Source organism: Paramormyrops kingsleyae, chromosome 5, assembly GCF_048594095.1.
Source record: "Paramormyrops kingsleyae isolate MSU_618 chromosome 5, PKINGS_0.4, whole genome shotgun sequence".
Taxonomy (NCBI): Eukaryota; Metazoa; Chordata; class Actinopteri; order Osteoglossiformes; family Mormyridae; genus Paramormyrops; species Paramormyrops kingsleyae.
This window is the reverse complement of record NC_132801.1, coordinates 31,044,953-31,072,755: the sequence shown is the minus strand read 5'-3', so window position 1 is coordinate 31,072,755 and position 27,803 is coordinate 31,044,953. Positions and strand designations below refer to the sequence as shown.

Here is a 27,803-nt window from a genome sequence, read left to right as displayed (position 1 = left end):
CTTTTAACGGTCTGATTCTCTCTGTGTTGGACTTACTGCATGATGTAAGCAACATGTGAATGTTCTGAAGATTCATGGTGTGCACAACATTTTTCTTTTTCAGTAACTTTGGAAAAAAATGAAATATGTAATATGTGTGGTAAAATGGTGGTTAGCTTTCTTTTCTTTTCTTACCTTTTCTTATAGGAGAAAGGTAAATAGGAAGATTGTCAGAAACAGATTTTGAAAAGTCTAATGACGTTTCAGTTTTTCTTAAAAAGGGCTTCTGTCACACATGGGAGACAGGAGAAGCAGTGGTGTTCATTCACATTCTAGCCTGTTGAATTCCTTGGAACTCTTTATCGAGAATCTTTGCCAGTTTTCTGATTGGCAAAAGGAAAAAAAAGCTGATTGTTTACCTTTCAGGGAACCTCTTTTGAAAGCCACCTGCTTGTGAAGTATGTCACAGTGTGCGAGAGGTGAAATCACTCCAGATGCCCTCTTCAGGGTGGTGTGGGGAAGTGGGGGAGAAACCAAGGAAAGTGTTTTTTTTTCTTGGCAGCCTCTGTTCTGGTCCCATCAACAGAGCGTAATAAAGAGGTAGAGGATGGGGATAAAAGATACCCTCACTGGCTGAAGAGGTTTTCTGTTTAGAAATGGCATGCCTACTGACTGACAGCTAGCATAGTTCCAGGAGAGGCCCCAAATGAAGAGCAGAGGAAAAACAGATCAAACAATCATATGCTTTGATGAATTTTTCTTGACTGTTTGCTTTGGGCTGGGGCACCCCGGAATTGCAATACAGTGATTTCGATCTGTGTCTTATAGATATACAACTGTTGGTGCAGCAGTCTGGAGACTGGCAGATTGAATATCCATCCAGGAAAAAAATGATGGCACTTGTTGTTCAAAAAATGATTACGAGCAATAACAAGACGCAGTTGTTAACGATATTTTGCATTTTGCTTCCCTTGTCTCAAGAATCACCAGGTGCTGTGTGCTTTGGCTGCTAGGTGTGACCTACAAGGTCAGAAAAGATGGATAATAAAACAAAACTGCTAGCAAACCTTATTTTATTTTAGGACAGCTAGCTGGAATAACAAATTAACCTTCACGACAGTATATGCAAAAATACTTGCTGGTCCTGCCTGTTTTTTTTTCTGTTTCAGCAGTTTTGTTTGTTTTAAGCGACTGGTTGCGGTAATCAGGTATTTCAGGTGAGGTTACTAATGATGGACCGCAGTTCTCTGACCTCTTAAGCTCTTTTCCTCATCTCGGAACTGAAGCCGTTTGAGGGGTTATACTTCTGTGTTATTTCCCGAGACATTCTCAGAAAGCTTCCCTGACAGTCTAAAATCCCTTCGGAAGCAAGAGTAATACCAGTTAAGGCAAACCCACAAATATGCCGCATTTCATCATTACGTTATTTTCTTGACGTGATATTATCGGAAGCAATTTAGGCTGCTTGTGGTTATTGAAGTGTTAGCAGCTACTGGTTTGTTGTGTTTCTTACTTCAGATTTGAATCTGCAACCTTAATTACATTTCCTTTGGCGTGCTGTTTGCATACTGATTATGTTTGCCCTTCGAAGGGGATAAAATGTGCGTAACATTATCCGAAAGCTGTATTGGTCAAGATTCTGTTTTGCAATTTTAAGACTGAGGGTTTTAGTGAACTGCTTGCATGGGCCTGTAGGTGAAAGTGTCTCTGTGAGCAATTTAAGCTGCCTTACGAAAAACATTACATATACATGTTAACTAGCAGACCTGCATCTGATTTCCCTATTTATGCAAAATTACTACTCTCCACCAAAAAGCCTGCTCGCCTGGGTGTCATATTCATTTTGAAACATCTGGCTTGCTCACTCACTCTCTTACATACAGTATTAATATAGCAAGAGATGGGCTTTAAGAGCCCAAGCGCTGGTATGTGGTTTCCTTTCTCATCATATGCATTTTTCTTTCGTTTTTCCCCTCATTCCTTTCCTTTTCAGCTGCTTTTGATAAAAACGCCGGTGTGATGCAAACAAATCAGAGGTCACGGTGGATGATTAGCGGCAGTGCCGGTTGAGGACGACTGACACGAGCTGTAGAACGACGTTTCTGACAGTTTCCGCATTCTGGAGTGTTGCGTGTCTGTTCCGCTCGGTGCCCAGCGGAGAAAAACCTAATTAAAGAACAGCTATTTACGCTTACAAAAACGCTGTCTCAGACCTCCTTCCAACTATAAAGCCCTTGACAGTTTAATGGGCCTGAATTATTTAGTGCATTTATTTATTAAAGCTGAATTGTGAAAAGAGATCTTTGAAAAGTGGTAGGAATGAGTAAACTATCAAGTGTTGAAGAATTCCCGATTCAAACTTGGCTTTAAAGTACTGTAATTTAAGTGAATTGCCAATAGTAGCGTTTGGTTATGGAATTCCTTTAAACTATACACTCAGCTGCCATTTCATTAGGTAGACCTATGCCCTTTTGTCTACAGAACCACTTTCAGAGCTGATGAGTTCTATATTCAGAGAAGCCTTTCTGCAAACCCCTGAACTGAGCCCTTATTCTCTTGTGGCCTTCCTGTTAACTTTGTCTAGCCATTCTCCTATGACCATTAATAAGGTGTTTTCAGCGACATATCTGCCCTTGACTTGATGTTTTTTTTTGTTTGTTGTTGTTTTGTTTTGTTTATCACACCGTTCTCTGTGAACTCTAGACACTGTGGGGCCTGAATATCCCAGGAGGGTGACTGTTTCTGAGATACAGAAACCCCCATTTCTGGAATCAACAATCACACGATGTTTAGAATCCCTTACATCATGTAGTGTTTTACAGCTAGTTGCACAGTCAAGTACTGATTCTTTATGAATGGTGATTATATGTATGTATGTATGTGTTTAGTCTTGGCAACACTCTGGAAATATGTATCTGTGGTTGATTTGGATCTGGCATTGTGGCACCAGCATTTATAAGCAATACAGCCTGGATTAGAATCATGGCATATGTTGTCATATATGAAAGTTAAGTAAATGAAACAAGACCTTTCATGTACGGTGCTACTTCCTGACGACAGCTGCACATTGTTTATTTCGCCATATTAAAACGTCCCAAGCCAGTGAATTTGACTTTTGTAGGCTTGTCTGCTGACAGTGATGTTCCTAGTGAGGTTCCCCTGTCACACCAGAGTCTATCATTTTATTAGTAGCAATGCACTAATAAAATGTACTTAAGTATAGTGGTGTGGGTGCGTTTGTGTGTGTGGGTGGGGAGAGGGGTGTAACTAATTAAAAAAAATAATAAAATACTATTAATGGTTCCTGATTTACAGGTGTTGTTGCTGGCATACAGCAGACTTGTTTTTCAGCTTCTCTCCTGTGATTTTTAAATGTGACGTCAGACTATAAAAAGCAAATAAATACACTGCTTTCACGAATATAGATGTAAAGGCAATGCACTGAATTTAGAAAGATGTCTTTTTAAAGTAGTGGGTATAGCTGTTGTCTTTTTATAAGCCTTTAATCTTTCTGTATTTTCTGTTAAGGGTTTAAGGGAATTACACACCCAAGGATTATGTACAAAGTTTCCCTTTTGCCCTTGAAAACTATTAAGCAAGAGCTCATTAATGTCTTGATTTTCACATAATGATGCACCTACAAAACAAATGATTTGGAAAAAGCTTTTTCTTTATCTTCTGTTGAACTGTCAATCCATTAAATTAAATTTTAATGAAGAAACATTTACAGTGATACTTAATGGCAAATCTAATGACCTTCTCGGAATTTAAAAATGCACAGTAACACTGTCTAATAATAATTTAAAAAGTGGCAAACATCATAAATATTTATATGTATGCACAATGCACTTCCGTGTCAGTTTATATAAAAACAAGCAGTGCTGTTGTACTGTTAGTATGTTGATGAGATGTACCTCTGTTTACTGCTTAAATTAAACATTTTCCATTTAAATTCCACTGGGAGATATTGCCACATGGTTTTGAGAAATAATACAATAATTAACCATTATAAATTCAAAGTGTTCTGCTGGTAAATGTACTGTTTGTCTCACTCGTACTTCACTTTGGTCACAATTGTTTGGTGAATAAATAAAGTGTTTTTTAGCATGTGTCTTATCTGTGATATTTGTTTTACCTCCTGTTTTTAGGCATTCAGATTTCTTTGGTTCTGCTTGGGTTACTGGAAAATGTTTGTGGCCCGTTTAAGTATGCAGGAAGAAAACATGGCGCATGCTAAATTTTATCCAATCAGAGTAATTTTTATAATTAGAACATCACCAGCAGTGTGGCGCTTCATACACTTGATCTTTCACCGATAATCACTTCTGAAAAAAATAGGCTTTGGTAAATAATTGTAGTATGTAAAAAAATGACTGTTAAAGTTATTTTATCAAACAAAGATTGGGAAATCTATTCTCCGTGTTGGAAATATTTAGTGCCCTGAAGGGAAGCAGCGGTATCGTTATGAGACGAGCACCTTCCTTAAGTGACAAATGAATGTGGTTTTATTGGTTGGGCTACTGTATATGGGTCAGGGACTGAAGGTTGTGCAAAGGGTCTCAGTAGTGGCCTAGTTGGTGACAGAGTGGGTGTAGCTCAGGTCTGACAGAAGGGATAAACGAACAAAGAACTTTACACGGCCCACTGCAGTTACAAAAGTTATTTGAAATGCTGACCCTTTGTGACGAGCCACCATGTTCTGCGAATTTGTTTTATTTGGACTCGAGACAAACTGACTGTAATTTCTCAAGCAGCAACTGAACTTTCATGTGGAGCTTCAAGCGATACTTGGAACGGAGCGGTCGTGTATGTAGTGCTCTCTTATCTTTACTTGCATTATCTTTTGAATGACTAATCAAAAACAAACAATTGTGCAAGATGTCGGTATCAGATTTGGGGAGTGAGGAATTGCATTTTCTTGTTCTGTTTGCCAATGTAAATGTACTTCAGAGTTCAACATCCAAGTGGTTTATCAAGTCTTGACGTTAGCTCTCTGGCCTGTGCTCAGATTTTAAGCTCCTTCAGTAAGTATCAGAGATGGCCTTAGGCTCCGACTCAGTATTTTTCCACACAGCATCATTCCATGCAAGTAAACAGTTCTAAAAAGATGCCCTGAATTTAAAGATGTTAGGGATTTTTATTGTGTTAAATCAAGCGTTTACAAATTCTTTTTTTTTGTCCAGAATTGAATTCGAGTCACCTGTAGTGAACTGCATTCCTGAGAGTGGTTTGGACTGTACTAAACGTTAAACACTAACTAAACACCAATTAAATGCTACAGTACCTCCTATATATAAATTTGACGGGATAAATATGGCAAGTAATGATAAGGGGCATTTAGTGTGCATGTATCTACGTCTATGTGTGTATTTTGTCTATGAATTGTTAGTCTCCATTCTGTCTGCTGATTATTTCCATGAAAAGGATAACAGGAGTGTGTGTAAAGTATTCTTTTCTGAGACGGCATGACACTTATATCCCCATGGAAAAAAATATTAATAACAATAACAGTAGTATGGTATTTCTAGCAGTTACACTCCAGAATAGCGCTGTACCAAGTAATGTCTGCCTCGTGATTTGAACATCAGTTGCTGTTGGCTTTTTTCCCCCATTAATTTTTACTAAATGCGTCTATGGAATCTATGGAAAATGATGGGGAGTGAATATGACCATTAAGGCTAAAAGTAAATAAAGTGTACAGTTTAGCAGCTGATATCTCCTTTCTTTCAACTGCTTTTTTTTTTTCTCAAATCTCCACAGCCAAACTTGTATTGTTGTGCAGAAAAAAGACTAGATCTCATCTCACTTCTGAGGAAGTTCATTAATTCCAGGAAGATCAAATGATTTCCCTTGTTCAGTAAGATCAGCAGTAGGTATTAACTGTGACAGGTCCGTGCATTTTGTGTTGCCTGCTGCTGACGTGGAAAAATAGGTTTTGTTCTCGTTTGTTGTTTTTTTTCCCTTTCTTTTATTTTAGATTCAGCCATCATGTTTACAGATTACTGAAATAGTTGTTTGTTTGTGTGCATGGATTTGCTATCTTTAGAGAACATGTCCCTGCAGTGACAGTAACTGCAAATAGAAATGATAGATATGCAAGTTTGTGCGTGTATTCTATGTCAGGGTAGGTCCATTTTCTAGATTGTTTTTTTTTTCCTGTCTAAGAAATGGCAAGATTAGTCCACCTTGGGGGAGTGGTGGATTATTAAATCGCTGTCAAACAAAGCAAATCCTACAAAACGGCTCTGGTTAAAAATTTAACCCGGTCTTGGTTGAGGATGAAGGGCATTATCTGGCGATGCCAACTGAGAAGGATCTCTTGATTTCAGGAGCAGTGTGCTAATTTGTGAAAAGCTATTTTCAACATTTTCCCAACGTATTATTATTGATGATGTTAACTGTTTTTGTGTCTTCGCCTGCCCTGTCTGTCAGCAGGAACAGCATGCAGATGTGTTGCCGGGGAAGTCTTGGTAGGGGGTTGGTGGGAACGGCGCAGGGTGAGGTTGGAGATGATCAAGCACACATGAAGGCTGAAAAGGCAGCCTTTTCACTTTGAAAGGACTTACTGATCCGTGTTCATCGGAGCACAGCTTTGCTGGACAACTCCCTCGTGTCATTATGGCATGGGCTGCAGGCCCTGCAATCTCCTAGGATAAGATCCTCCCCATATAAGATCCTGCTCAGGGGTTCAAGGGGTGGGGGGGTGTGTGTGTGTGTGTGGGGGGGGGGGGGCGAGTAGGGGAATGAGCTCTGCGCTGTTAGTACCCGGCTGCTTGTCGAAAAGCTCATTCCACATAATCAACTGATAACCTTAAATAAGCAAACCTCTCAAATCTAAGCAGGCTAGTACAGACTGACGGAGTCTCAATGCAAGGTCTGTGACTTATCTGGCCAAATTAGCATATGTTATGACTTGCGGATATTCCCCCTATCTGCTGTGAATACTAATACATCCTGCTGCTTGTTTTTCACAACCAGGGAGCAGATAAAACACGCCTTTTGGATCAGATGGTTTTTGGTCATTTTTGAGGTTCTTTCTGTTTGGGTTTGTTATCCTGTTAGTAGACGGTGCTCAATAGATTTCTAACCATTGTCGGTATGGTAGGATGTGGAGGTGTGTCTTCTGAGGTGCTATTTCAATCACAGGGCAGGAGTTAATATGCTCTGGCAATAGTAAACTGGACCGGCACACTATGATTATAGCGGTGTTGCACATCACAGTTCACTCTGTATCCTGGTCTCTGGTTCTGGCTCCCATCTAACACAGGATCAGAGTGTTCAGACGTGTTCTGGCTTGTGAGAGCCAACCTTGCCGGTGAGTTTGGACCAGGAGGAGTTTGGACCGGTGCTAGAAGGCAGATGTCTTGGGAAGTCCCCATTGTACCTCTGAGCCGTGAATCACTGCCACACGACACAGGAGCTGCTCTGACTGAGTCTTTGTGCGATGGCCGGCCTTAAGACTTGGTCTTGGTTATTCTCTTGAATGTTCTTAGTGTTTAATTTCCTGTTGCCCAAGCCATGCTATTTACAAGCAGTATCACTCACTCCTGTGCTCAAAAACCCCAGTGTTGTTTTTCATGTGGAACAAAGGAAGATTTTATTTTTAACATTGCCAGTACCTTTCCTTAACATGGTACAATTGAATGTTGAAATCCTCGGGTAAACTGTCAGATTATTATAAGAAATATTTCTAAGTCTGTGCATAATTGCCAATTGGAAGTTCTCAAATTACATCATCAAGGATATAGCTACAGATTACAATTGCTGGCTGTACTTGTTAATCTTTTTCCCCCATTTTAATGTATGTTTTATTTTATTTTTTCGCTCTGTATTCTCCATTAAGTCCGCCATAAAGATAGCATGCTCGTGCTCTGCAGAATTATATCTGTAACTACAAAGGACTAGAAATGGCAACAGCTTTTGATAAATGCCTTATTTGACGTCTGCTTATGAACAGCAGCAGGAGAAACTTATTAAATTGTAATTTGGTGATAAGTGATTTGAAAGCTGATGAGATTGAGTTTCTCAGACATAAAGCCCTATGGCTTAGCAAACAAGGCTGTAGTTTAATTTCTTCATTCTGTATCGGGGGACTCGGATTCCGCCTTCGCATTCTGGCTTAGCCTCTGTGCCATTTCCTTCATCCGTACTTGAATTTTTAGTTACTTTGTGAAAAAGAGCTGGTTGAAAATTTTACTCAGTAAAGGCGCATGGGAGAGGAATTGTTTGGAAAATGTGTATTTTTTTCTCTCTCTCTCTCTGAAATATCAGACTTCTGTGTGGACATGCACCCTTGGCTGTTACGTCTTCTGTCAGCGTGCAGTTGCTGTGAAGTAGCAGACATGGAGGGGAATAGCAGGTTAATGCAGTGCGTTAATGCAGTGCTCAGTAAATAAAGACGCTGACCGGCCGCACTGACTCAGCTCTCAGACTGACTTATGGTGTGGATCAGCAACCCAAGTTTCTGCTACATGCTCATGTGTTTGCAGAAATTGTTTTCAGTGGTGAGACCTGCTGGAGTGTGTTTTTGTAAAATTTCTGGTCATTTATTCACATTCAGGGTGTGTCTGTATGGTATTTTTGGATGCTTTTGCAGTATTTTCGAGTAACATGTTAGCCTTACATGGTTTTTACACTTAATTATACCTAATGAATGACTAGGTTACAGTACCTAGTTATTCATCAATTTTCATTCATTAGTCATTTTATTTAATATTATACTACAAGGAAAGAAATTAAACTTTAACTAAGGAGTTGTCCTTAGGAATAGTAATGTCTACAGATGCCAGCTTTAATATAATCTAGTAAAAAGTAGGATACAACTAACATAAAACAGATGTACTTTTTGCTTAGTTCTCACTAGGAGTAACAACAATGGTTATTTTTGTTTCAATCCTAGCTTAACCTTGCCAGAAATCTTCTGCATGAATTCATGTTCACTTAAAGCCTGAGTTGCCACCTTAAAACAACAAAAATGAGTGAATGCTTATTTGTTTTTGTGAAAGAAACACCATAAGTCTTCCTTTTTAAAATGTAAATGCTGGAAATAACATACTTGCAATCATGAATGACAAAGGGCAATATTAGTAATAAAGTAATGGATTTCAATAGAACAAGATATATAACTACTTCTAGCAATTATTTTTAAAGGGAGCACACGGGTGTATTTTGGCCATAAAGCATTCCTCAGGTTTAATTCATATTTGAGTTTATATAAGCCCGTTCTCCCTCGTGCCTTTACAAGCAGTAGGGTGAGAGCTACTTTATGTGTTAGATAAGCTGTACCACAATAGATGCAATCACACGGGAAATACAATTTAATGTTGTAGGCGTAATGAATTCTAATTTTCTCTTATTTGAATTGGCGGCAATGCAAATTCATGCTAATTACATGGAATTTATTGTAATTATCAATGTACTAATAATTGCAAGTGTGGTTGTTTATGTCGAAATTGCATTTCATTCTGAGCATTGTCTCTTTGGAAAGAACTGTAAACACCCATCTACCGTGTCATTTTATACCTGGGATATCCCTTTGTTAAAGGCCTCCAGTGTCCTCTCAGCTTCCATGAAACCTCATTATGAATAATCGGTATATATTGTTTCTTTATCTGTGAGTAACTTGACCTTCACATGTTTTCAGAAGAAGCATAATGAAAAGGCAAGCTGTTTTCATCGCACTGTCCTCTAAATTTACCCTGTCTGTGTGCTTATTCCTGTGGAAAACCAGTTTTGTTTTGTTTTGTTTTTTAAGAGTAATATAAAAGGGAAAAAAGATGTTCTGGAACAGTTACAGGCAAGATGTTGTGTTGTCCTACTTTTTCGCTATTCGTGCGTCGAAGGCCACACCTTAGAGCCTGCAAAAATAGATGTCCAGTGTTATTCTGTTAACCTAGGGAGCTTCGAGTGTAGTTGAAGTAACAGATGGAAACTCTGGACCATGCAGACAGGGCAAAGGTCTCTGGGTGCCTGGGGGAGGGTGTGGCACCCCCTTGTTTTGTTTTACGCATCCATTTTGTAATACTGAGAGACATTTTTTTAATAATGGACGTGTTATGCTATGCAGATCATGTCGGCTTGAATCGCTGTGCTTTTCTCTCCCTCGCACCGAGATGAACGCATGAAGGACGAAGAGCCCCCGTGTCGACACATGTCTCTGTGCCACACGTCATTAAACCAGGTTGTGTAATTGCAGTCCGGCACAGAAAATTGCAAAAACGCAATCCGGGGGTCACTTGCATTATTTAAACAATGTCCGGTGACCTGTAAAACACCAGGCCTAACATAAATACATCAGCCAGGCTTTGAAAGACGAAGGTCATGTAACAAATGTGTCTTGTTAATGCACACCGAGACGACACAGTCACTGCAAGGGAGGTTAATGCTGATGTCTGCACATGCGGTTGACCTTCTAAGTGAACGATCCTATGTTGTCCCCGTTTTTCTCTTTCCCTAGCGTCTAGCATTGTTTATTCATTTTAGGATTACGTTTTTGTTCTCTCTGTCATCTGTAGCTCACTCCTAGTCACTGTTGTTCCCTGCTACCGACCCAGCAAACCAGGCTGAGCTAATATATGGGATGAGAGAAAAATAATATATAAACTGTCGAGCTCAGACATAGAATGTTGATAAAAGCAGAATGAAGAAAAGCAATGCGAAGCATAGGAAAGAGAAACACCATTTAACGTGACCTCTGCTCCACTGTACAGTGAGGAAGTCCTGCAGCTGGTGGTTGCTGAAATCAGCACGAGCAAGTTGTTCCCCAACAAATACAAGAATGCAACTGTAATTATGAATATTGGTGCAGCATGACTGAGCTCAGGGAGCAGGGTCGTGTTTTGAAGAGGAGTAAATAAAAAAATTAAAAAACACAAATGTTTACGTGAAAGGAAGTGACTTGTAGCTGACAGGAAGGCGGGGCAAACCGAATAGCTAACAAGAAGATTTAAGTACCTATCAGGAAGCATAGGAACAGTAACAAACGTGTTTTGACATGCAGCTATGTTGACTGAGGGTGTCTCAGGCCTTTTAAAGTGATTAAACAGAATTTCTGTGCACCGTCCTGGATTGAGCCCTGTCAGGCTGTCATTGCAATGGAATTTAGCCCATCCGAGTTGACTTGTCAGGGCAGGAAAATCATGCTATGTGTGGCTGCTATCAGGAATCAGCTTATGTGTGGGTGTATTTGCGTGCTTATGCATCCCTGATCTGAGAAAATATGTCTTTTTTCTGTTTTGGTTCATTAAAGCAGTGGCACATAAGATAGCCTGCCATTTAAACCCTGTTTATTTTCATTCAAAAGTGGCACTTTTTGTTTATATGAGGTTTATCCTTTGACATATGGAAACCAGCAGTGGCCTAAATAAAATCCAGAATGTTATTGCATTAATAATGAACTGCAAACACACTACATCTGTCAAAATTAGATTAAGAAATGAACTGAAACTAATATGTGCTGTTTTTTTCCTGAAATGCATTGTACTGTTTATTGTGTCTTGGCACAGTTTCAGTGTAATCTGTTCAGAAGGTTTTGCTCTACTTATAAATGTCTAATTTTCACATTGCATGCGATTAACAAGATTTACAACATACATTCCTTTACTTAATATAAAAACGACACCGTACAGGTTTATTGTCGTCCCTTTAACCTAGTTATGTTGTATTAAGGATTCCTTAGAGATGTTTCTTGTCTAGAGTATTTGGGTTTCAGTAAAATGCTGTATACCAGTATTCTTAACATATTCATATAACAGTCTGAAATGGTGCCCCCCCCCCTTTTTTTAAATCTATTCTGAGCTCATTTGATCCAGGTCCTGACATTTAAGATTCTTCCTCCACTCTTGTCTAAGTTTGAATATTTGCTGAATTTGAGTGTTTAAGCAAATGAAGATGTTATGTTGTGCATGCATGAATAACAGGTTAATTAAGAGGATTTTTATACGTGTTGTAGCAGAAGGGCTGCTTTGTACGACAGATGAAGACTGAGTGCTTGAGTGTTTTAATGGCCTCATTTTTCTTTGGTTTCCTTAAAGACCTTGAATGCTAATTAGACCCCCCCCCCCTCACACACACACAGACACACACACTCACTAATTTACAACTGCTCTTTCTGAAGTGAGTTCTGTAGTTGTCTGTGTTTAATTATGGGGGTGTTGCAGGGGTTTTGGGAAACCTCAATTTCGGGCCTCTAGATTGCTGTTGAGGTGAACACTGTCAGCAATTATGACATTTCCCCCCCTTTTCCCCACCACCCAGTTTTGTCAGTGATTACGCCCTGTGGCCGGAATGAAAAGAAACACAGTAAAAGAAATTCCATTTTAGCCCTAAACCATCTGACCTGCTGATCTCAATGAATTTGGAAATGTCTCTAGAAAAAGAAAGGAGTACAATCTGTGTGAAGGAGCCCAAAAATATCCTCCTAAGAAATGTCACATGTTGTGTCTTTTATAAACTTCGGAGATCAGGGAAATTTTAAGAGAGACTGCATGGCTAATTACTCGTGAATGCCCTTTTATATTTTCTTGAAATGTCTTCCCTAAATTGTTTACAATCTTGTCGTGTTTACACACTAATTTGCCAGAGATCGAAACCAGTTGTGTGCCAGGTAATCCTCCTTATTTTGCGGCATGAAAAAAATCCTCAAAAATATTAGCAGCAATAACAAGACTGTAAGCAGCTTCCTAAGAAATGCATTCTCAAAACTGTCTACTTTAGTAAATACTAATGGTTTCTGTGTTTGGGTTAGTGTCCCTTAAGGAACAAAAATTAGCATCAATGATGTTTTCCCCAGGCACAATATTTTGTTGCCATTTTTGGCAAAATACCTGCTTTTAGTGTAAATTTTAGCCAGTTCTGCCTTTCCGTCTGGTATAGTTACTTTGAGTTTCGCTGGGTGACCCATTAAAAAGAAGCATACAGAAGTGATCGATGGCTCTGTTTAATAACATGTATTTCTCCTGTGTCCTTTTTCCCTGGATTTTTATTAAACGTTACGTAGTGTTCTCCGTACCCTTGATTTCATAATAAAGGTTACTGAGACACATTATTTATATTCCAGGTTGGAACTGCAGGAACGTTAACGGGCCAAATAAGGGTGTTTCTTGGGCCAAACCCTGGCATGCGGTGATGGGGAGGAGGCGGGGGGGGGTTGGCATGCATGCGATGGGGGCCTGGGTATGTCACTGATGGAAGGAGAGGAAATGCATGTCATTAATTTGCAGGTTTTGCTAGTCCTGGGGGTGTCTGGGGCAGGTGAGAGGCATGGCAGTTTCTCTAGTGCCTCTAGTGCAGAAAAGCCACTGGACCAATACAACAACGCAGCCAGTTTGTTCAGAGCCCCCCACCATTGCCGGGTGTTTTGGCCTCACATATGTTAGACATGAGACCTTGTAGCATTTCACTGGAAAGGTTTTTCATGCTTTGCATAGGAGGTCACAGAAGCTAACTGCATAATGCATGTGACTGTGTGTGACTGTGTGACTGTGTGTGACTGTGTGACTGTGTGTGTGGCTGTGTGTGTGTGTGTGTGGCTGTGTGGTTGTGTGTGTGTCTGTGTGGCTGTGTGTGTGTGACTGTGTGTGTGTGACTGTGTGTGGCTGTGTGTGTGTGTGTGTGTGTGTGTGTGACTGTGTGTGGCTGTGTGGCTGTGTGTGTGTGGCTGTGTGTGCGTCTGTGTGGCTGTGTGTGTGTGTGTGTGTGTGTGTGTGACTGTGTGGCTGTGTGTGTGTGTGTGTGTGACTGTGTGGCTGTGTGTGTGTGTGTGTGTGTGTGTGTGACTGTGTGGCTGTGTGTGTGTGTGTGTGTGTGACTGTGTGGCTGTGTGTGTGTGTGCGTCTGTGTGGCTGTGTGTGTGTGTGTGTGACTGTGTGTGGCTGTGTGTGTGTGTGTGTGTGCGTCTGTGTGGCTGTGTGTGTGTGTGTGTGTGACTGTGTGACTGTGTGTGTGTGTGTGTGTGACTGTGTGTGCGTGTGTGTGCGTCTGTGTGGCTGTGTGTGTGTGTGGACCATGTACATATTACGTTGTTGGGAATAAATGTCCCCACAATGTAATAAAAACCTGATATTTTGACGTTGTAGGGGCCACCTTTACAGTCCCCACAAGAGGAAACTCAATTTTATAAAAATCCGTGACTGCAATCAAAAAATGAAAAATGACAAAAGTCTAATTTTTTGCTTGGTTACTTATGGTTAAGGTTAAGCCTGGGTAGGGGTTAAGATTGTCATAGTTGGGATTAGAGTTTTCCCCATAGAAATGAATGGAGAGTCCCCAGAAAGAAATGGATATCTAATCTGTGTACAGTACAAATGGATTGGTTTAAAGTACAGCCTGGTTGTGTGCCCTTTCTAATTCTCCAAAGCCTGCATTTACATGTATGGCTAAGGTTTAGATTTAGTATGGGGTTCCTATACTAATTCTGTGCAGCATTCAAATATAACAAGACAATACAACAGCACAAAGCCAGTCATCAGCATTCAGGTTCCTTCATATTCCTCCTCTAAGATATGTATAATAAAAAGACATAAACATGACCATGCAGAGAGAGGAATGCATTCCTTTAGGTTAGAATTATTACCTATAATTTACTAAAAGTGAACACACAAACGGATTTGCTTAGAATGGCAAGGCCTTTTAAATTAAAAAAAAAAAAATTCCCCTGGTGAAAACATTGTTTATCAAAGGATTATTCCTTCTGCATGGCCAGCCTTTGCCTTCAGTAGTGAATAGAGTGGGATTTTTCTCTATTTACATTATTCTGAATTAAGTGCTCTTATGGTAGCCCTTCTTTGGAATCCATTATCTGTAGTTGGTCTTAAGTGTCAGGAGTAGCTCTGAAACGTGCCTCTCGTTGTACATTTTGTACATTGTGGAACGCAAACAGCCTCGCTCGCGAAACTCACTTTGCGCAAGATTTATGTAATGCTGTCGGTTTTCCTCTTTTTCTCTTCCTTAGATGATGCCTTCACAGCCGGCTCCAGCTCCTTTCTCTATGTTAGCAGTGGGCTGGCTGGCTCTTCCACTCATCACAGGGCCCACACCCACATGACCCCTGACCCCTCCTTCAGAGCTCCAACCACGTCCAGCCTCCAGATGGTCGAGCCTTGGGCCTCCCACCCTCCTGAAGGTAATATCCAGACCCTGCTTCTGAGTCTGTGTGTCTCCTAAGGTGAAATGTGGTGAGGTGTCCGTCTGACGCGTAGCAGAAGCGTTTCAGCTCGTTCCTTTGGAGAATGTTTGGCCCATGGAAGTGGATGGATGTTGGAGCTTGTGAAACAGGAGTGTCGAGTGCTGTAAGACGTCCAGTCGTCGGCAGAAGCTAGGGTGAAGTGCAGGAAATGGAGAAGGGTTAGGGTTTGTTCCTTCAGATATTTTTAAATGAGAGAGCACGGGATTTTGGAGAATGTAAAAGATAAAAAGTCTATTGATCCTCCTGGGGGATACTGTAGTCCAACAATAAGGATAATGCAAAAAGCAGTGAAAATAAAAAATAAAATAGAATAAGAACCAGAATGTATACTTGGTATGAATCATAAATGAAGGCACAACACATTTTTCATCAACTACATTTCAAGAGGTAGTCTAATAACTTGAGAACACAAAATACTTCCAAAATAAACTGCCTAGAAGTGCCAAAATTATATTTGATATTTATATATTTATTTTATGGACACAGGAAAATACCTTTTTCTGAACTCATCACTGTCTGTGCCAAACTATGGATAAAATCCTTCGCTGCACAGATTGCAAAATATATTTATAACAAAGGTGTTCATATCTATTTATACTGATGCAAACTGTAACTGACGTAATTTGAAGTTAATACTGTATGATACATATATAACTGTAAAGCCCTAGTGTCCTGAAACTTGCAGACAGTGCAGCCAGAATCGCAGAACTGCAGGCTGTGCTCTTTCTCATTTACCCCGAAGCTCTTTTGGTTAAGAATAGTGCCACAAAAATATCAGCCAGTCAAGGCAGCCCCTGTGTATGAATTAAAAAAAAAAAAAGTCCAGAGTTGTACCTAAGAGAAAACAGAAGTTTTGCTGTCCCGAAGTAGGGTAAAATGCTGTGCTCTTTACCCATTGTACCTTTCATTGTGAAGCTGGCTGAATGGCTCAGTGGGTTTAATGAATGGCTCCCTGGTCGTCATCTGTAACTCACTTCTGCTCGATTCTGTAATCAGTCCTCTTCTGTAATCAGCCTTTCTGCTCTGCTCTTGTAAAAACGGGCAGTGTTGTTGCTGACTGGTGCTCAGAGGTGCAGCTGGAGTTGGGGGCCGATGACAGCTGCAAGGCCTGTGGATCTGTCTGGGATGCCCCCCATGTGGTCTGTGATCTGTCTCTGGTGTCTTTAGAGAATGAGAGTGAAACTCTGGTGTCATTCCACTTTTTCAAAATTAAAGAGTACATGTGCTGAATCTTTGTTTACATGGCTTTACTTGTGTATTGTCATCTTAAAATGAACAGTAACACTGTACTTTATTGCTATACTAGAGAAGGTCGCTATAAATGCTACAGCAAGGGGTATGTTCTCCAGATACATTTCAGAAGTTTATTTCATATGTCCCTGATTGTATATGAATTTCTCCTTGTAGATGTTGTGCAAGCTTATATATTTCTTTTATCTGCTTGCAGTGGACGTACATATGTGCTTTTTCCTTGAAGACACATATGTGAATGCTGAAATAACTCTGGTCACCTACCACTGTATGGTTGTCTCAAACGCCACATTTGCTAGATAGCTAAGGCATTAAAACTCTAAGTGTATAAGGTACAAATGTGCAGACTTCGTGACATTATTGGATTTAAAACCTGTTAGTCATCATTGCAATGTGCAGTGTCTTATAATGATAGGTGTTTCCTTTGGGATTCTAGCTGTTGACTTGTCTTTGTATTCTATTGTATTTGGGGGAAGGTTCAGGAAATAAGAGAACCACCTAGTCATATAACTGGGGAATATGTTTGCAAAGGAAAAGATGAATGACTAATATCAAGCAGGATTCTCTTTCACTGGAGACAGCTCTTCATTTTGCTGATTAGTTAACATTCTCCTAATATTAGCAGGGGTGAATTCAGACTGGGATTCGAATGCTAGCTGAAACTTGCCACCATATTCAGGGTGGTAATTTCCAGTATGTAGGGTGGAGTTAGGCATTTTGAAGGTTAATTGTCCAAATCAGATAGTTCCACTAGGGGAAGTTAACTGGAACATTACCCATTTCAAAATGCATATTTCCCTACTGCATTTTATTGCATTGTACTGTAACCCTATCCTATCTACAGAAGTAGCTATCAAGACGATTTGCTGAACCATTCTAGTGTTCACTGAGAAGTTTGTATTTGCAATTTTATAGTTATCCCATTTTAAACACTTAATACATGGGATGAATAGTACTTCTTATTATCCATCTCTAATCCGTTTTGGTCGTTACTTGGTTTTTATCTAACGTGAAGAATGGCCTTCATTGAACTTCGCATGCCAGGTTATCTAATGCATTTTGGTTCAGTGGGATCAAGTGCCAAAGAGCGCTTGGGGCAGGGAAAACTAATTATTTTGCACTTTCTTGCATATGAGAAACAAAGATCGGGTATAGATAAATGAGTTTCTAATCTACAATACAATTTCTATATCTGCGTATTTAAAGTTATACATGCATGATTCACATTGATCGCAGTCCGTACTATGGACAGGAAAGATTAACCAGGATTTTGACTTGCATCCAAGGTTGCATATATTAAATATGTTAATGGAATTTTCTATTTAAAAACAATCAGAATTCAACAGATTACACAGAACAAAGTTAAATCCAGTCCAATGATCTGTGTATATCCATCCATCTATCTTTTAAATGCATATTCTGGTCACAGTCGCAAATGATGTATTTCCTGAAAAAAGCAACCGCCCAAAATTAAGATCCTCTGTACAAGAGGTTATTCAAGACAAAATAGACTTGGAAACCATTCAGACTAACATCTAATTTTAATGTCGACTTTCCTACTTCGGTCTGGTTCACTGTCACCCTTTCTCTGAAAACGGATGCATACATATATGGTACAGAGAAGGGCACTTCCAAGACATCACATGTTCTCCTATGCCTCACTCACTGAGTGTCTGACACCTTTGACTATTGAGTGCTGCAACTAAAAAAATGTTAAGACCTTTGCAGTACAGAAACACTTGCAAGAAAAAGTCAGGATATAATCAGCCTATCATTATAATTTTAATGTTTTTAAGAAAGCTGTCCTCTCATCATCGAAGAAAATCTAAACTGCATTACAAAATGTGTTTTAACTGCTTGGTTATAAAACTGTGACACAGTTAATCACAGAACACATTATCAGATGTCTTGCCAAAAGATGCTGAGAACTTATCGACTCTGCCTGTGCTTGTCAATTTATTCTTTTATTCGTGGTTGAACACACCATGCTTCCAACTGGGCAAAAATTTTGTTTCACCATATGCATGCGTGGGTTTCCTACTCTGCAGCATGGGATGAGTTTGGTAAGGTCTCAGCTGCTGCAGGCAGAGCCATCTCAAACAATCCAGCCCGTTAGCTACACTGCACTGATGCTCATAAGTTGCAAAATGCCTGCGTTCTTGTAGCACGATGGCTGTGGTGTGTTTAATGGTAGGTGCCTTCGGTTGGTCGACTGCCGAGCCTTTCTGTTCATCCATTCAAATCAGCGGAAAAAAATCGTATTCGCTTTTTTGGCCGATGTATGTTCGGATTTCTTTGCAACCCTTCTCCTTATTAAGGCTTTTAAAAAACAGTATATTGAATGTTTGGCTTCACTAGCCACTCTAGACTCTGTATGTGTTCTCTATTTCAAAATAACCCCCCGCTTTATCTGTACTATACACATAGGCTCTTGACTGGGCCAGAGGATCAGGGGATTTGGCAGGGCCAGACGTGTAGGCTTGAAGGACAGAGAGAGCCTCATGTTGTCATGGCTCACGCTCAGAAAAAAAAAACCTGGGCAAAAAAGCAGGCATAACTAATCGCTGGCACGTCCTAGCCAAAAGACACAATGCAGCCGAGTCGTGTCTGGGACACTGAGCCTGGCGAACGGTTAATGGAGTAAGGTGGGTGACATCTGATGGCGCCATTGTCCAATGCTGCTGACAGATCAAGGATTGTAAAGATGGTGGAGAGGGAGGCTGCTCTACCGAAAGGGGAGTACCTGAAATAGCAAGAATGACTCTTTGATTGAGTTTAAATCCTAAGTGGCGGCAATCTGGGTGGTCATTCGACAAGAGAGAAGCACGGAGCAGTGTTTGCAGGAGCATGTTGTGATGTTTCTGACAGGAACTGGAGGAGATTGTGACCAACCCTAGGATTCAGAGGTAGCTATAGAGGAAAGGTGTGACGTGTATGCTTTAATGCAATGGGCAAGGAACCAGAGGACAGGGAGGAGATTCCTAAAAGTGGTGAAGCTAGATCAAGTGCTTGGGGGTTGGAATGAGTTATCCATGTCAGAGTACAATGAAGAAGAATAGGAAAGCATTTCCTAACTTGTGAAATAATTAGCACGTGACTTGTGCCAGTATTACAATGGACTCAGGCCACAGTTTTTGTTTGGCTGACCTATTGATTTTATGCTAGATATTTTCCTTGCACATCATAGAAAATGCAAGTGAAGCTTATTAAAGACAAGTGCGGGGAAGCCAAGAGTATGTATGCTATATGCCAGTGTTTGAATTCCCGTGTTAGCATAATTAACTTATTCTTCCTTTTAGTCAACTGCTTGTATTGTGTTAGCGAACAAGTAAGTAACTGTAGCTGACCGTGAGATGGTTTCTTTTCTTGTGACAGACAGATTACTATGTTTCAGGGTTTAGACTGGTGTCCTATCTAATTTTGCATGAAACCATTCTGGCTGATTATACTTAAAAGCAACAATAATGAAGGCCTACTTCAGCACATAACATTTAATTGAAGGACATGGTGTAAACATCCTGACACAAAGGAACTTTTACCTCTTCTTTGTTCCAGATGTTTATTTACAATAATTTGCCTTGTTTTTTTGTCACTAGTTCAGCGAATAGTTTAAGGAGGATGCTGCATTTACATTTGGAGCTGCTTTTAAATGAGCAGTCTGTGTCTGTGTGTATGTGTGTGTTTAAATAAGCAGTGGACAAGTGGTAGTTCTTACTTCCTGTGTCTGTTTGCTGAGGTGACCAGTACTTTTCTATATACACCACATTAGATTTCTGTAGGTATATGTCCAGATAGCGAAGGTTTGGTTCTTAATTGAAGTATACAGTCGGTCTAAATAGCAAGCGGCATTTTACTTATACGGTATAATTTGGAGATTTTAACAGTAAAGGAAGCTTTTGTTAAGGTGGAGAAATACAAATCTCTTACACATTGCTTTCTCTAGACGCTATATGTCACCATATCTGATGGCTTGGTTCATTCTTATCTAAGTGTCAGTTTGACTGTGGATGCACGCGTATTTTTTCAAGGTAAATTAAACTGAACAGATACCTTCCAGGGGAGGATTAAGGGAATGAGTATCATATATGTCAGGTGTGATGTGAAAGGCCTGTTGCAAGTGACACCAAAAATTACAAAATTGCCCCCATAAATCTATAATGTAGAGAGGAACTTCAAGTAGATTCATGGCCACCTACTAATATGTGCAGTGAATCGGGGACATACACAGACCCAGAACAGAATTCTCCTTCAGGAAGTCATGTTACAACAGCGACTTGGAAACAGTTAGAAGTCCTCTTTTCCAATGTTCTCTTAACCACGGAAGACTACAGAAAGGCCTTTGATTCACCTGAAAGTTGATGGTAGGCTGATATGGAGTGGCTGTTCCAAAGAGGTCAGGTTTAGGTCCCCTGTGATCACTGGGTTTCATTCTTGGGTGTTACCCTAAGTCCTATTCCCAGAAATGTCATTCAGGGTATTGTGCCCTAGCTACAGATGGCATTTGTCATTCATTTTTAAACCAGGGATATTCATTATGTGATTGTGTTGTCAGAATACACATTTTGCTATGAATCTTGAGGTGTAATTAATTCTTTATAAGATGTTATTTTCCACATGTTTCAGTCTTTTTAAAAACACCAATGAGTGCAAAAAGATTCCCACAAAAATGTGAAGTAGACCAGCAACAAGAATCCATTCCTCATTTAAGGTGGATAACCTTTTGTAATGTCACTGTAAAATGGGTCTATCTTTCCCCCTTTGGAATTTGTTTACAATTCAACTATGTTCGGCTCTTTTAAAAAGTACAAAGTGTGGAAAGGTTGCATGTATCAGGTGACCTCATGGCTGCATTTCCTGGACAAAGAGCTCATTAACTGGCCACAGAATGTTCTCATGCTGTATTCCTAATCCTGTTTTGGCTCTGCATTACTCCAGACATTTTGTAGTTGAGGATAAATGGCAACCGTACACAGACAACAAAGACGACTGCAGTTTATGGTTGTGCTTGTTATGTTTTCACAAGTATAGCTGGTGTAAATGAAAATTGTATGACTAGTTATAGTACCAAGGCAAACCAACCCCTGCCTTTAATTTTTATTATTTTTACAATCTTACAGGCAACTGATTGTGATACCAGCAAATAGAGCTTTCGTTTGTGAAATTGCTGGGTGAGGGATAGTAGCATGGTAGTAATGTAATATTTTGGCTGGGTTTCACTGAATGTTTATTGTATCCAAGCATCTCTATCAGGGCTATCTTTGGGCTGCAAATGTTATTGTGTATTTGGAGTGGAAGATTTATGCTTTGCCCTTGAAGACACTGTAGCTACTAAAAAGTCTGTGCTAAAGTGTCAGGGCTCTCAGCAAAACAAAACATCTATAAATCTTAGTAAGCTCATCTTTTTCTCTGGTTTATTTATCTATCTATATATATATATATATGTATATATATATATATTTTTTTCTTTTCTTTTGTTCTTGGAGGGAGGTGCCTATACTAAATTTTAGTGACATTAATTTAAATTGCTTGACCTGCTGCCCTCCCTCCCAGGCCCTTGCCACTATTCACTATATCAGCATTTTTAAAATTTGGGCAGGTGATGTGATTTGTACTCGGCGGCAACATAACAGAGGAGGTTTTCTCAGTGGCTCTTATTGTATTCAGATTGGGTTAGTGTTTTAAATGATGTGCAGAAAAGGTGTGTGTGTGTGTGTGCGCTTTTAATTGTGTAGCTCTTTCCAGTAAGTTTTCTGGTTTTCTGTAATACCACAACAAACAAATCATTTAAATTTGAGTGAGACTACTAAGTACTTGCAGTTTTTTTTTTCTCTTTTCTGTATTTCTATGACATAATAGACTTTATTTACATTTGCTGGTTATTGTAACCAGCCATAGAAAAATAACTACAAACTTGCTGGTCAGAGTTCTGCATAAAGACAATTATAAGAAAATACCACTGTTTGCTGAAAACGGAAGGTTTTTGAGTAGCCGTTTCTCCTAACCGGTGCTCTCTTGCTTAGCATGACAATTTTATAGCAATACTATACATACTGCTATACCTAGCTGTTATGAAATATTTTCCATTTTTCAGTGGATTGTGGAATTTGCTAGGTTAAGCTAAAGTATGACATCAGGTCTCAGATCAGAGCAGGGAAATAAAGGCTTGATGACCATCTGCTGACCAGGACTGTGGATGGGTCAGTGAGGGCATATTAAAGTCAATCCCTTATGCTAATATATTTTTATTAGCTATTTATCAAAGCCCTTAACATTCTTTCCTAGTCATACAGGTGTACGCATAATCCACGCCTGTGTCATGTGGTTGATTGTGCGGGTAGACGGTTTGTTCATCTGTACTGACGACTGAATGGGTGTTTTGCACTTCCAGGGTTTGCACATTTGCCGAACAGTTTGTACCCCAGCACCTACATTCCACTGAGACATATCAATCACACGACTGGCAGCGGCTCTCTTCTAGCCCATTTGAGCCAGAACACCCCCTTTGACTCCCAGAAAGGTAAGTGTGCCTTGTCTCCTGGTTTTTCTGTCGTATACCATTCCTGGAAATCTGATGCTGGTTTACGATTGAGCCAGGGCGTAGGATAAATTGCAGAATTACAACTAAGATCTTTTTCAGTAGGTTCAGCAGGGAGCGATTGTCATAGATCCAAGAAGTTACGCAACATTAAGTTCCCCGGCTGTCTTGGTCCCCCCCCCCCCCCTAAAATTAGCTACTAGCCTTTAATTACGACTGAGGTGAAACTGAAGGCAGATGGTAGTCATTTAAGAAGAAGAGTAATTGATCTTCCCTCCTTCAGAACAAATACTACCCTGATGCCTTTTCAGTGTGGTTCACTGTAATTCCTAATGTGCCTCTATTAGCCAGGCAGAAGAGCAAAGGAAATGTACACTCTCATTGAAAACAACTGGGGCATATGATGTAACTCAAACAAGCTTGTTGTTCATTGTAAGGCGACATTGTACCACTGTCTTGTATAATAATTATGTACCCATTATCATTCTTGGCCTCTTGACATGTTGATTAATATCTGCCTGGGCCTAAAATCAGCTGAGCACTGATAACCTGCAGTGTTTACGCATTAGGTTTTGCTGATGTTGTGGTTATTCCTATTTGTATTTGGAGTCTATGTCATGCAAGTTTTAGCTTGTAGGGAATTTTCCCCCAATGACATCATATTTATGACCCAAACGAAAGCTGTTGTTCTCTGCAAAACTACAATAGTTTATGAATAGTAATACCCTAGAGAATAGCAAGATAAAACTACTCCTGAACAGCAGCTTGCATGTAACAGACTGGTTTAAAATTAGTAAAATGCATGAAAGAATGCATTGCTATAGGCTTTATGGTCACTTTGCTTATTACTATCAATGTTTTGCCTTGTAGATAGTTTTTACCTGCCAAGCCAGACCAGACAGCCAGCTCTGCACTCCCAGTCTGTAATCTCCAGGACACCAGCTACCCCTACGTCCAGCTCGTTCTCTAAGGAGAAGGAGACCCCAGCACATCTCAAGGGAGAAAAAGATTCAGGCAGGGAAGAGGGGAAGGACAAACCTTTAAAAAGTGACCTGAGCCAATCTCATTCTCGCAAGGAGAGGGATAGGGTCAAGGAAGTGTCCCGATCACATAAGGTCATGGACCTAACCCAACACGTAAAGGTGGAAGGGGAGAGGGGGAGGAAACTGAGTGCCGTTGATCATCCATTTAGGAGTGGAGAGCAAACCTTGTCTGTCTTTCATGAGCAATCACCTGGGCATAAGACCCTGGAGATAAAATCAAAGAACCCCTTGAAAACTTCCTCGCTCAGCAATTGTATTAGTGGCTATGATAAAACCTCCCTGAGATACAAGGAAGCGGAACAGGACAGGTGCCCCAAGGACTTGGCTCATCATGATGAAAACATACGGCCAGGGGAGCATATCTTCCTAGATCAGCCGAAAAAATATGACTCAGTCGTTGCGTCTATTGGCACTTTACAGGAACCTCATAGTGGACCCTCCCCTCATGATGGATCTTCTCAACTGCCTCCACGACCGGTCCCTTTTGGGATGTACGCTCCTCCTCACCATATCCCATCCAGCCTTTATTCCAGCATGTATTCCACGGTAATGGAACCTGCAAGAGAACACAGAGTGTCAGGGCACACGTCTGTACCTTCTGTTGAGGTGTACGATGAGCGAAATGGACCAACCCAAATGGCATCAAAGACTCAGGACAGTAAGAATGACAAAAAGATGGAGATCAATAGAGATGATAAAAAGGGAAATCATTTTGGCGGTTTGCAGTTCGGCAGTGAGAGGAATACTCATGAGGTAGAGTCTCGGCTCCATGGGGATTTTAGAAGAACCAGAATGTTAAGGGAAGAAGGTTCTGTTATCAGGCCAAACTGTTTAAATCTAAAAAGGCCGCAAACTGCAGAAACATACCGGTGCAAATCAGGACACAGCCCAGACTCAGTAAAATCAGTCCTAAGCAGTGCCTCATCCAAAGAAATGGTCAACATGAGGTTGGATCCTGAATCCTGTGGTAACGAGTGTAGAATCATCCAAAGGGAATGTGTTAAAGATTCTGGCAAAATTAACAATGGAACTGACTCTGCCAGGATCCACCAGGAACAGCAGTCAGCTAAAAGCTCAGTCTGCCCTGAGCCCAAATGGAAACCTTTAGAAATGGGAAATTACGCCACAAGCCACATAGCAGCACTTGTTACTCAACATGGAAATGGAGCGGAAGAGGAGGGTAAGAAAATGTACTCAGATCCCTTTTGCTTCCAAAGGCCTCAAGTGAGCAAGGACACCAGTTTTAGCTCTGAGGCTCGACCCTTGGGCACTCGGAGAGAGCTGTCTGCTATGCAAAGCCTAATAAAATACAGTGGTGACTTTACCAAGGAGTACAATTCCAGACATGATTCTGACAGCAGGATTCCCTTTGGAGGTTTGGGGAACTTGAAGCCGGAAATGAACCATTTTGAAGAGCCCAAAATTCAGCAACCTTTGAAGCAGCAGAGGAGGGAGCCAGAGCAAAGTGAAGTTGCCAAGTCTTTCGCCCGCGAGGGTATCACCTTCCAGGGGGACGTGGAGATCAGGCATCCACCAGTGGGGATTGCGGTGGCTGTGGCTCGACAAAGGCAATGCAGCAAAAAGCTGACCTCCAATGGGTCTGATCAGGACAGACCCCTATCTCTGTGTAGCAAAGGTAAGGGACTACAGCCTTCATGCCAGCCTATCAGCAAAGTTTTCTCAGTTGCATCTAGATACTGTTATGTTAATTGATACATTGTTTCTCTCATTTTATAATATTCTAAATTGGTTTCTGTTCAGCATGCTGGTTTAGCCTCTTCTATAAATCTGCTGTTCCTCTCTTGGGTCATGCTGCTCGAGTCACAGGGCTGCTCTTTTTTTTTACATTAAACATGCCTTCACTGTTTGCAGTAAAAAGCTTGATTGGCAACACCATAAGAGTGGAGAAAGGCTAACAGTTTTTTCTTCAGTCCGAGCAGCTGTGTAGCCATCCATCAGGGCAGAGCTCATTTGGGATGCACTGCTTGAAACCTTTGTCTGTGACGCCAGTTTCAGCGACGGTACCCCTCATTCATAGTGCTGATTCGAAGTCTAGGGAAATGGTTTGCCTTCATTTATATACAGCTCAGCCATATTGCTTTCGACATAATTTATTGAGCTTCGGTAAAAGCTGCAAATAGCATTTAAGGTACAGTAGACTGATTTTTGTTCCTAGCCAACACAGAACCAGAGAGCAAAATGTCAGTACTGATGGCACAGCTTCCCATGACCCATGACGTTGGCGTTTATGAAGGAATGTTTGTATTTAGAGCTAAATTTTTGTAGCAGGGGAGACGTCCTTCAGGGGTGAGGTTAGTGAGATCTGTATGGTTTCCTCGAGTTGGAAGCACCAGGTTTTCTTAGAAGCACATTTTTGTAAAATGTCTTTCTCGTAATCGGGTTATTCTTTTAATAAATAGCAATGTTTCCTCGGGATTTATGTTATATTCTTTTCATCTTTCTAAGACAATCATGTAATAGGTCTAACTTATTTTTTTCTTTCTCTTTGGTTTATTTTCAGATAGCCATAAGTGTCAATTTTTCGAAGAATATGCCTCTTTTATCTTAAGTCTGTTGGGTTAGGGTTGCCATTGTATTCTGATAACACAGGTTTGCTTGTAAGTCACATAAAACAGTTCAGTGTAGAGATACGACCCCCCCTTCTCATTCGTGGTCTTAGCTTGTCACTGAGTGCGATTGCAGCAGAGTGTGGTCATTGGATGAGGACCCAGCTTTACACCCACAATAGCTGCGTCACTGACCTGCACACGCTATGGCTTTTAGACATTCATGAACATGCAAATGAATGATGAATTCAATCAATTATTAAACAGTGGGTTTTATATAAATTATGAAAAGGAGAGATATGAAGAATTACTTGTTAGATTCATATTATCTTGGATTGGAAGTAACTTGAAATTTTGAACATTCAAACCTGTACAGAATCCAAGTGACTGATATACCTATAGTGGGTGATATTTTGGTATATTGGGCCAGGGTGTGGCTCAGTGGGTTAGGACTGTGATCAGAAGGTCGCCAGTTCAAATCCCAGGTAAGGCAGAGCGATTTCCCCATTGGCCCCCTGAGTAAGACCCTTAACCCTGATTGCTTCTGGGACTGGTTAACCCTGTAAAACATCAGTATCACAAATGAGTAATGCCAAAATATTATTTGCAGCAGCAGACCATGCAGATGATGATCACAGGAATGAGCGAGTAGACCGTCGTGAGGAGTGTGTCCAAGCACGTCATCGGGGACACGACCAGGAGAAGCTAATGAGGTAAGAAGAGGCTGGAAGCTCTTTATATGTCATTGATTTATATCACTTCATTGATAATGGAGCAAAACACTATTCCGTACTTACTGCACTTGTGCCAAACATTATTCTGCTTTAATATGAAAACAATTTCACTTGTTTGTGCATTAGCTTGAAAGCTTGTGCCGTACAGTATTTGGGGTAAATTTCATCCTTTTTCAAAATATATTTTTTTGTTATTTATTCAGTAACCTGACATTGGGATGCAGTCCCATGATATTGTTTCTGAGAATGAAAAACTTTTTTTACCCAAGAAGAAATGAAAAGATCAAAAACTTGGTATAAAAATCTCATTGAATTATTCTTACTTTGTTTTCTCCTCTTTAAATCTCGAGTGGCTTTGTTTTATAAGATTTGTTGCTCTTGTGCTTCTGATGTTTTTAAATTATGGAGGCAAAAGGACGGCATTTAAAACGTTCTCAGAATTACCTTCATGCGCTGTAATTGTGTCCCTGATGTCTATCTTTGGACATGTATATGGTAGAATGATGAACT

General features: G+C 40.4%; 1 protein-coding gene across 2 annotated transcripts in view; it reads left to right on the top strand.

Moving 5' to 3' along the window:
• The window catches only part of LOC111845496 (trinucleotide repeat-containing gene 18 protein-like), a 60,425-nt gene that overhangs the window by 3,861 nt on the left and 28,761 nt on the right, over positions 1–27,803 (top strand). For both annotated transcript variants that reach the window (XM_072712557.1, XM_072712556.1), the window contains exons 3-6: positions 14,930–15,100; positions 22,803–22,931; positions 23,820–25,628; positions 27,170–27,272. In XM_072712557.1, coding sequence (XP_072568658.1) covers positions 14,930–15,100; positions 22,803–22,931; positions 23,820–25,628; positions 27,170–27,272 — 2,212 coding nt within the window. The remainder of the gene's footprint in view (positions 1–14,929; positions 15,101–22,802; positions 22,932–23,819; positions 25,629–27,169; positions 27,273–27,803) is intronic.